The sequence below is a fragment of the Peromyscus maniculatus genome, chromosome 9 (assembly GCF_049852395.1).
Source record: "Peromyscus maniculatus bairdii isolate BWxNUB_F1_BW_parent chromosome 9, HU_Pman_BW_mat_3.1, whole genome shotgun sequence".
In the NCBI taxonomy this organism is placed as follows: domain Eukaryota; kingdom Metazoa; phylum Chordata; class Mammalia; order Rodentia; family Cricetidae; genus Peromyscus; species Peromyscus maniculatus.
Genome location: NC_134860.1, coordinates 51,525,802 through 51,537,067, shown reverse-complemented (window position 1 = coordinate 51,537,067; position 11,266 = coordinate 51,525,802). Strand labels below are relative to the sequence as shown.

At 43.3% G+C, this 11,266-nt stretch overlaps 1 protein-coding gene and 1 gene segment (V, D, J or C); both read right to left on the bottom strand.

Moving 5' to 3' along the window:
* The window catches only part of LOC102917268 (M1-specific T cell receptor alpha chain-like), a 775,359-nt gene that overhangs the window by 275,241 nt on the left and 488,852 nt on the right, over nt 1–11,266 (bottom strand). The gene's annotated exons all lie outside the window — the stretch shown is intronic.
* Nucleotides 3,965–4,968, bottom strand: LOC143267371 (T cell receptor alpha variable 38-2/delta variable 8-like). The segment is given in 2 exon segments: nt 3,965–4,471; nt 4,722–4,968. Coding segments are annotated over 2 exon segments (381 nt in total).

The following is an 11,266-nucleotide window of genomic DNA, read 5'->3' as shown; positions in this document are numbered from 1 at the left end:
AAGTTTTCCTTTGAAGTGGGTGTCAATTGGAGATGACTTCTTGGTTAGGAGTGGGAACTTAGGTCCACCTTTCCCTCTCAGTATTGGAACCCTGCCGGTTTGAACCTGTGCAAACTGTGTTCATGTTGCTACAGTCTCTGTGAGTTAAATGTGTAAGTCCTGGTGTGTGTTGTGGAACATTAGTTGAAGATGCGTTACATTCGTTTATGCTGTGGAATATTTGTTTAATGATGCAAAGATGTGTTGCATTCTTTTATGTTGCATTTGCTTAACTCTGTAAAGCTGTGTTACTTTGCCTGCCTAAGACACCTGATGGTCTAATAAAGAGCTGAATGGCCAATTGCTAAGTAGGAGAAAGTATAGGCAGGCTGCCTGGTAGAAAGAATAAATAGAAGGAGAAAGAAAAAAGAAGAGATGGAAGAAAAGGAAGGGAGGAGGATGCAAGGGGCCAGCCACCCAGCTATACAGCCAGACATGGAATGAGATGGAAAGAAAAGGTATACAGAAATAGAACAAGGTAAAAATCCAGAGGCAAAAGGTAGACAGGATAATTTAAGTTAAGAAAAACTGAATAGAAACAAGCCAAGCTAAGATTGGGCATTTATAAGTAATAATAATTCTCCTGTATTTATTTGAGAGCTGGGTGGTGGGCCCTCAAAGAGCAAAGAGTGAGGAAAAAAACAACTACAGTTGTGCCTGGAAGACACTGTTTTCTTGGGGTGATCCATTCCTACTGGCTCTTATAATCATTCTGCCCCCTCTTCTGAATAGCTCCCTGAGCTTAGAGGGGAGGGGTTTGATCAAGATGTCTCATTTAGGAATGAGTATTCCAAAATCTCCTACTCGCTACACTGTCCAGTTATGGGTCTCTGTATTAGTTCCCATCTACTACTAAGAGTAAGCTTTTCTGATGATGGCTGAACCAGATTCTGATCTATGGGAATAGCAGCATGTCATTGGGAGTCATTTTATTGCTATGCCTGTTTTCTGGTAGAATGCAGAGTACCTTCTAGGACCACAAACAATAGTCAATATGGGTGAAGGCTGTAGCTAGGTACCAGCTTAGCTTCTCTATGTCAGTGTGATATGTAAGTGTTGTCTTCAGCAATAGGGACTTGCCATCAGTTTGTAGAGCAAACAATAGCCTTGGCAGTAGTCTGAGATGTTTGGGGATTTCCGTGAAGACACTTTGACCAATGACTCAACTAGATGAAACCCAGTCCTGTCTAGCACTGGAGGTTTCACTTGGTGGTGAAAGATGTCTAGTTGGGACATTGTCTCTCCCATTATTTGCTGACTCCATTTAGATTTTTTTCATACATGTATATATTTTAAGAAGCTTCTACAATAGTAAGTTTCCATATGACTTCCCAAATGGCCCGTAGTGTTAGTTGTTTCTCCCTGAATCCTTTTCCTTACTCACTTTTTCTATCCTTCTCTCCATTCAATCTTCCTGCTCTAGTCTTCTGACTGTTTCTCCATAGAAGAAGACCCTCCCCTACCCACTAATGCCTTACTCAATACCTAATCCCTGTGGTTATATGGATTGTAGCATGCCTATTGAATGCTCAAAATCTAACGTGCACATATAAGAGAAAACATAAAACATTTGTCTTTTTAGGTCTGTGTTACCTTACTCAGGATGATTTTTTTTCCTAGAAAATTTCATAATTCCATTTTCAACAGATAAATAACATTCCATTGTGTAAATGGAATATTTTTATTCATCCACTGATGGACGTCTAGGCTGTTTGGAAACATCTTAAACAATAGCCAATTGGTTAAGTGGGATGAGTGTTCGGTGATAAGGGCAAATTCCAACAAGAGCATAAATTCAGGAGATGAACTCATGCTGAGAGTACAGTTGGAGAGGAATGGGAGTATGATAATAAATGAGGTTGAATTGATAAGTAGGGAACTAATTAATTCATCAATTGATAGCTCTTGGTCATCTATCCTGCAAGGTCTAGTTCTGAACCCATAGTGATGCCCTCTGCTTTGGTGGGACTTTCTTTAATAATCTCAGGTTCTTTTGTGAAAAGTGGTCTTTATTAAAGCGGAAATGAACACGCATGATCTGATTTTTATTAGATCATTCTATTGGCTGTATGAATCAGCACTTGAAGGGGGAAACTGAGGAGGAAGAGATTAGGTGAGTATTTATGTATCAATTCAAATGAGAAGAGATGTATGCTGGCACAAGAAGCAAGGATGGGAAGGAGAAGGAAGCATTGATGAGACCCAGGATATTAGCTGAATTTGTGAGCCTTGATGACCAACGGCCTGCAGGATAGTGGAGAGAATAAAATTTAGTGGTATTGTAGGTTTTGCCTTGTGAGAATAATGCTTTCACGGATTTTAGGGCTTAGACCATGTTTGTCATTTCAAAAGATTCTGCATACAGAGAAAAGTCTCGAGTGGGGTGTTCTGAGAGTTGGAGTGAGTGGAGGAATGGATGGGGTTTGTAAAATGATTTATCAACCTGAATTGTGTTTCAGCATTTGGCCTTGGACTCTCCCAAACACTATTCATTCTAAATATGATTCCAAACCTGACACACATTGGGCGTGTCATATTCTTTCCTATACTCTCTAAAGTGAGTAGATGCAATCAAATACTGTGCTATGGTGCTAAGTAGTTAAAAACAACTATTATTTGAGGATTATGGATATGAAAAATAATATTTGTGTCTTTCCATTTTTTTTAAACTTTTGCCTTAGCTTAAATAAGGTGGGGACCCTTCATGGTCCAGAAACGTGTCATTCCTTAGTGGTATAAATAAGAGTGGTTACTGTGTTTAGACAGCTGCTTGGTCCCAACTTTTAGGTCGGATTTTCCAAATGGTTTTTCCAGTTAGCCTCATCACAATTACTATAGCATCATATTTTGCCAAACAAAGGAGGAGTCCAAGTCAGAAAAATAGAGCAGTCAGACAGATTAATCAGTAAACAATGAGATAGACAGGATGTAGATTTGCAAACTATTTTACAATTAGAAAGAAGTAACATATGTATGAAAAATCAGATGGCTTATGCTGGAGGGTAGAAGATGAGAATTTTTAGGGCTGGGGACGTACCTCAGTGGTTGAGCACTGGCTTAGTGTAGATGAGGTTCCGGACTCAATCCTTAACATTGCCAAACAAACAAACAAACAAACAAAACTAGACTTTTACAATGTGTCGGAATAGTGAGCAAGGCTGAGGAAGAAAAACAGTGTATAAAAGTAAGATCTGTAGGGCAATAAGAAAGGCATATATATATATATATATATATATATATATATATATATGGTATATATATATATACCTTATATAACACACACACACACACACACACACACACACACACACGAATGACTTTGATGTGATTGTGGGATATGAACATAAAATTGCTAGTGTAGTGGTTTGATTGAGAAATGTTCCCCTGGTCTCAGGTATTTGAATGCTTGGTCCCCAGTTGGTGACAGTGTTTGAGGAGACTCAGGAGATGTGTGGTCTTGCTGCAGGAAGTATGCCACTTGGAGCGGGCTTTGAGAGCTTAATGCCCCACCCCATGCCAGTGTGCTTTCTCTCTCTCTTCATGCTCATGGTTGAGATGTGAGCTTTCAAGTCACAGCTTCCAGCCCCGGCTGCCGTGCCTGCCACCTGCTGTCATGCAGTCCTGCCATTATGACTCTAGCTCTCCGGAGCCGTAAACTGAAATAATCTTTTCCTTGCATAAGTTGTCTTAGTCGTGGTATTTTATCACAGCAAACAGAAAAGAAATGAGTACGGTAGTTTTTAGAATCACTAACAAATTGAAAGACTTGAACAAAATTCTCAAAGAATAGCTTTCGGCTAAGCTCTGGGTTCTGCTGGATCACAGTGACATTGAAAATGTATGGCCTGTCCTCTGCAACACACAACTTTGGACAGCTAATGGAATAATACATGTGAACTCACTTTGCAAAACTACAAAGCCTTATGCATCGCCTGTATTTTATTATTGCTTTGAGCATTACAGTTTATAGAATTATGTCCATGTTTCCTACAGTTGCTCATGAGTACTTTTTCCTCCAAAGAAAAGAAAGTCTTCCTGTGTGCCACTGCTACCCTAGCCACTTCCTATGTTTGCACAGACGCCGAGATCTGAGGTTTCTGTCAGCCCCTGTCTGTTGCCTGTGTCACTGTGCCCCTCTCCATGAGTGCACAGAAATACGTTGCAGCATCCTCCAGCTGCAAGTCTGAGATCTTGAGGCTGAAGGACATAGCTGCTTTCTTGAAGTTCACGGAGAAGCGGTCCTTCTTTGTATTGTGCTTTATATAAGATTCCTGGTGAATAACGAGAGTCATCTGTCCTCTTTGCTGTTTGTACCAGAACAAGTTGTAGTTAGTATCAGTCGCGTGGTAGGTGCAGTCCAGTGTTGCTGACTCTGTCTTCTGCACAGACTGTTCCTGCTGACGCTGAGTGACTATCTGGGCCATGCTGGCTCCTGTGGAAAAGAGGAAGAAAATGGCTCCATTGTGGTGTCTGTCAGTGAGAGAAACAGACTCTCCACCTGGTTCCCATCCTCATCTGCCTTTCCTCTTGATTCCAGCGCCAGGCAGTGGTTACCAGCCTTATGCTTCCCGGAGGCTTGGTCCAATGAAGCTGGTCTCAGAACCCAATGCTGTCAACCCTCCTCCCTACCTCCCATTCCTAATGAATACTAACTAGTAAAGCAAATGCGCTTGCCTTCTTACCAAGAGAGGTGGAAACCAAGAGCGTCCGCAACAAGTACGGCCAGGCCATGCTGGAAGCTCGATTCTGATTCAGCCCTTGCTATGAGCTAGCCTTGAAACATCACTGCTTCAAAACAGGAAATGGTAAGCCGAGTGGGCTGTCATTGATGATATCTCACTTAGAAAACTTGTCAATGTATTTTATCTCTCTCTTCAGAGAAACAATCTTTCTCAAGTGAGAAAAGATATGGTCCGAACCAAACAATCTCTGGAATAAAACAAAAAAGAAGAAAGTGATAAATTGTGTTTATGAAGACAAAATGTTGAGGAAAAAGCCAGGTGTGCGGTGCACACCTTTGATCCCAGCATTCAGGGAGGTAGAGATAAGATCTCTGAGTTTGAGGGCAGCTTGGTCTACATAGTGAGTTGCAGGACAGCCAGGGCTATGTTGAGAGACCCTATCTCAACAAAACAAAACAAAACAAAACAAAACAAAACAAAACAAAACAAAACAAAACAAAACAAAACAAAACAAACAAACAAAAAAACCCTCCAAATTAAAATCCAACTCCCCCTCCCCCCAAAAACCCAAACCCAAAACAAACAAAAAATTTGGGTAGTGGTAGTGTGGATATGAGAAGACAGTGAAGCCTAATGTAATGACTATGTTTTCTGTAACCATTTTTCTTTTTCTCTCCTCCTTTCTCCCCCCCCCTCTCTTTCCACTCCTGCTTCTGTCTGAAAAGTTGATATCATACATTTAAAACTACGATACATAAGTGTGGACATGTGCCATGTGTATGGAGGTCAGAGGGCAACTTTTGGAAGCTGCCTTCCACCTCGTTCTGAGGCAGATTGTCTCATTGTTTCTGCCACTGTGCTGTAAATGGCAGGGAAGCTGGCTGGTGATTCCCCGGTGATTCTCCTGTCTGGGCCTCCCGACTCACCATGTCAATACAGGGATTTCAGATACATTTTGTTGCATCTAGCTTCTTATGTGCTTTTGGGGATTTGAACTCAGGTCCAGGTTGTGCAGCAAATGATTTTCCCGATTGAGCCATCTCCTCAGGCCCATAACCAGTAAGGTTTTGATGGGTTGAGACATGATTAAAATAATTCTGACAGTGACAACGTTCAGATAAAGGAGAAAATTGGAGCTAGGAATTTGGATACTTAATTGCATTGTTATTTGTGGAAGATGTTTTTTCCTTTTGTGAGAAATACCTGGCTTTGGTTATGTCAAAGACCTTTACCATCCTGGTAGGAAGCATTGTTGTGAAGAGTTTTGTGAATGTTTCTTCATTTAAAACAACAAAACAGCACAGCTTATTTGGGGACATTCTTTACGGCACATCTGACAGCTTGTCACCAGCATTTCATTGTTCTTCAGACACAGTTTTTTTTTCCTATGAGAGAGGAAAGGGCACAAATTACAGTCCCTATTTTATAATGAGGCACCTGAGCAGAAATGAGAATCCACAGTGGGGAGAACGGTGAATCTCATTTACATGAATTTTCTCTGCTCACAGAACCTGTGTCAGCCAGTCTCAGTCAAGGCCACCTTCACAGTGTCAGGCTTTCTGTAAAGGCCGCCCCCCTCCATAAAACCAGAAAGGGAACAGAAGATCAAATTAAAAGCTGTGGATCAATTCTGTCTGGCTTGTTATTTCCATTCGGAAAGCTTGCTACACCGTGGGATTTTTTTTTTTTTTTGCCCGTGATGTCTTCAACTCCAGAGGACTCCCTAAAACCTACTTTTTATCTTACTTACTGGTTTATGATGGAAGCCACGGGAAATTGTTAGGTATGTTAGGGGTCTACAGTTTCCCTTTACCTGCCCAGCCTCTTACAGGAACATCTAGGTGATGGGGCTGCATTCACTTCCAAACTCAGCCCAGCTCAAGGTGTGAGTTCACTGAAGAGGGTCTCATGACTGAAGTTTTCCTGTGCCTGTCAGGTCTCAGATCAGAAGCTCCATCTTGCTCTTGATAGCTTCTCCCGGCTCCCTGGGCCCAGCCAACAGAACTTTAGCATCTGATAGTTAAGATCGAATCACTTCCCAGTCAAGTGACTGAACTCTGAAGAGTCAATAAGATGATGTATGCCATCGAACTTCCAAGTGGGCAAATGCAGTGGGAGCATAGGCAGAGGGCAATCCGTGAAAAGTGTTCCAGTGTGTGAGCTTGGCCAGGCGATCCCACATGGCAACTCTGGTCAAAAGGTTACTCACCAGAGTTAGACATAAAACTAAAGAAACACTCCATGAGTATCACTCACCCACTGCCATGTTCTCATGAGAACTACAGGTGCAGAAGCAGGCACCCATAGATGCCAGTGGCACCAAGGGGAGAAGCTGCCCTCTTAGTTGGCAGTTGACTAAAGTGCACCAGAGTTCCCCGTCATGAGCATCATCTTGAGGGACCAGGCACATTCCCTGATAGGGAAAGGGGCCGTAACTAGGTAATAAAGATGGTGAACTTCCAAGATATCCCAAGATGGCTGGCTTCTTCCTCCCCTCCTGACCTGAGACAAAAGCCTGGTAGCTTAAAACAAGGGATTTGAGGGGATTTTTCTCCTGCGGGTAAGGCCTCCTGCTGATGGACTGGCTCTACATGTCACAAAACAGTTGTGGGTCAACTGGCCATCCTATCTTCCTTCCAACCGATCAACCCTAAGCTAGAGGAAGAAAACTCTTCAGAGACCTAAAATCCCAGTCTTTGAGAACAGACGGGAATGCCACCCCCTTCTTTATCTCTGTGTGTCTGTGCACGCATGTAGGGAGCCGCCATTCTAAGATGGCGCTGGCTTCCTGGTAGCCTAGCTGTAAACAACTCCATATTTGGCTATGCTCTCGGGACTACGTGTCTGTGACCTGCACATGCACGGGTATGGTAATCGACCTTATATCCTCAGCCTATCCCGTGGCTCCCCGTGCTTGCATTCTGGCGGGACCCAATCACAGTACGGCACGTTTGCCTGATTCCCTATATAAGCAGCTGCATTCTAGTCCTCGGGGCCCCTCACCTCCCGCTCTCCCTTAATCAAGAGGTGCTCCAATGAAGTGTGATCTGAGAAGAATCCTCGAGTGGTGGTCATTCTTCCTCGCTGGCTGAGGAGCTCGCCGCACACGCACGAGTTTCTTCACGCCCGACCAAAGCTTTTCTTCAGCTGCTGATCCTGTCTGCTCCTGTTTGCTGTGTTCCAGATTTCTCTTCTGCTACCTGTTGAGCTCAAGACTTCTCCTGCCCTTTAGTTCTTTACCTGGCAGAGAAAACAGACTTGATCAAGGCAGCTAGATGGTAACAATCTCATGCTGAGTATCCATATAATCCAATTCTTAGGTGAAAATAAAGTGACCTAAAGACTTTGAACACGTTTTCCTAGAAGGTTTTATGCCATTCACTACAGTAGCTCACAGTTTATCTTATCCGAGAAGGCAGTGGAGACTGTTCACCAAGCCCCGAGTGCACCTGAGTGTCCCCTAGGCAGCACCATTTCTGCGGCACAGGCAGGTGGGGCAGCCTCTTGGCCGTGAGCTCTTATGGGAACCGAATGGTGGACCTGGTACGTCACTGTGGAGGGACAGCAGTCCCACAGAGCTCTGGATAACCAGGACAGAATCAGGCTTGAGTGTGAGTCTGAAACACTGCTCAGAAACTTACAATCCATCTGTTTGTGGGTGGTCAGCTGGAGGAGAAATTACTTAAGTATGTAATGTTAAAGAGTTTGTTTAAACATTACTTTCTTCTTTGTGTCTTCTGTAAAAGAGAGAGACCAGTTCTCGGCCCTGTGGTGTCCTGATGAAATGAATCTTAGGTTCATATCCTGGCTGGAGCTCCCAGGTAACAGACATGGCTCTTAGAATCATGTCTGTGCTTCGGCCTTTTGAACTTTATGGAAAATTTAGTTCTGGGATAAACATCTGGCTTCAACTGTCCAGACAAAGGGGTCTGTTCTTTGAGTGTGTATCAGCAATGTAACTTTATTTATTTATTTGTTTGTTTGTTTGTTTATTTTTAGCTTTTGATTGATTCTTTGTGGATTTCACACCATGGATTCTGATCCCCTCACTTCCACCTTCTGCCCTTGCAACCTCCCCTCCCCCAACAGAAAATTTAAAAGTAAAAACAAAACAAACAAGCAAATAAAGAATCTTGTCATGGAAGATGTAGTGTGGCTTCGTGAGTCACATAGCATACCCTTCAGTCAATACATCTTTACTTGTAACTGTTCCTTGCAATGAATCATTGGTCTTGCCTCTGGCTTCTGCTACATCCTTGATACTGGTCCCTCACTGAGACTCCTCTTGGATACCCTAGTATTACCTTGCATCATGGAGATCCTCCAGTTTTGTATCTGCAGGTCCGGCCCCTTCACACGCTCCAGCAGTTCATAAATAAGCTGGGTGTTGGGGTGGGCTTCCTAGCAGTCCTGGTTCTGGCCCCAGGTGGTAGCTGGGTTGGTCAGCCTGCCAGCTTTTCTCCATCATCACCACCTGGGAAAGCTCTCCAGCACTACGGAGGCTAGCTCACCCAATGTGGCAGACAGCAAGGAGCAGGGCCAATTCTCCTGCTCTCCCACCCTTCTAATAGATCAACTTCAGCAGTTATTAGTCCAAGGAAGCAGCACCCTCTTCAGGTTAAGGACATAACTACTCTAATTATTGGAATTCACTTCTAAGAAAGAATTTGATTGCATCAAGAAATCTGTTTTATAGGTTCAGAGTAATTGGATTTATGTTGAGGTCTTTGATCCACTAAGAATTCTCAACAGAAGAAGCTAAAATGGCTGAAAGACACTTAAATAATTGCTCAACATCCTTAATCATCAGGGAAATGCAAATCAAGATGACTCTGAGATATCATCTTACACCCGTCAGATTGGCTAACATCAAAAACACTAAAGACAGCTTATGTTGGAGAGGATATAGAGCAAGGGGAACACTCCTCCACTATTGGTGGGAATGCAAGCTTGTACAGCCACTTTGGAAATCAATATGGTGTTTTCTTAGAAAATTGGGACTCAACCTCCCTCAAGACCCAGCTATACCACTCTTGGGCATATACCCAAGGAATGCTCAATCATACCACAAGGACACATGCTCAACTATGTTCATAGCAGCATTATTTGTAATAGCCAGAACTTGGAAACAACCTAGATGCCCTTCTACTGAAGAATGGATAAAGAAAATGTGGTACATATATACAACGGAGTACTACTCAGCAGAGAAAAACAATGACATCATGAGGTTTGCAAGCAAATAGATGGAACTAGAAAATACCATCCTGAGTGAGGTAACCCAGACTCAGAAAGACAAACATGGTATATACTCATTCCTAAGTGGATACTAGATGTAAAGCAAAGTATAACCAGACTGCAACTCACAACTCCAGGGAGGCTACCTAGTAAAGAGGACCCTAAGAAAGACACAGGGATCGTCAGTGACAGAGAAATGGATGAGATCTACATGAGCAAACTGGGGGTGAGGGGGGTAATGGAGGGCAAGGGTTGGGGGAAAGAGAGCTTAGGGGAGCAGGAGGTTCCAGCTGGATCAGGAACAGAGTGGGAGAACAAGGAAAGAGATACCATGATAAATGAAGACCCCCATGGGAATAGGAAGAAGCAGAGTGATAGAGAGGTCCCCAGAAATCCACAAAGATACCTTCACTATAGACTATTGGTAATGGTCAAGAGAGTGCCTGAGCTGACCTACTCTGGTGATCAGATAGCCAAACACCCCAACTGTCATGATAGAACTCTCATCCAGTGACTGATGGAAGCAGATGCAGAGATCCATGGCCAAACCCCAGGTGGAGCTCCAGGAGTCCAATCGGTGAGAGAGAGAGGAAGGATTATATGAGCAAGAGATATTGAGACCATGATTGGAAAAAGCACAGGGACAAATAGCCAAACCAGTGGAAACATATGAACTGTGAACCAATAGCTGAGGAGCCCCCATGGAACTGGACCAGGCCCTCTGGATAAATGAGACAGTTGACTAGCTTGAACTATTTAGGAGGCCCCCAGGCAGTGGGACTGGGACCTGTCCTTGGTGCATGAGCTGGCTTTTTGGAATTTAGGGTCTATGCTGAGACACTTTGCTCAGCCTTGGTGCAGGGAGGAGGGGACTGGACCTGCCTCAACTGAATCCACTAGGCTGGGCTGACTCCCCAGGGGAGACCTTGCCTTGGAGGAGGTGGGAATGGGGGGGTGGATTGTGGGGGAAGGACAGGGAAATCCTTGGCTGATATGTAAATTTAAATTAATTATAAAATAAAAATATTTATTAAAAAAAGAAATCTGTTTTAGGGCCAGCAAGATGGCTCAGTGGGTGAAGGAGCCTGTGCCAAGCCTGATGAGCTGGGACCCACATGTGGAAAGAGAACTGACTACTGCAAGTTGGTCTCTGGCATGCACTCTGTGATGTGTGCCTCTCTCTTGATTACACAACATAAATTCAAAATAAGTAAGTAAGTGAGTAAATAAATAAATAAAAAGCTATTATGGAAGCCATGTGGCTTTCAGATTTATATTTATGCTAAATGTAAATAACTCGATATTGAAAA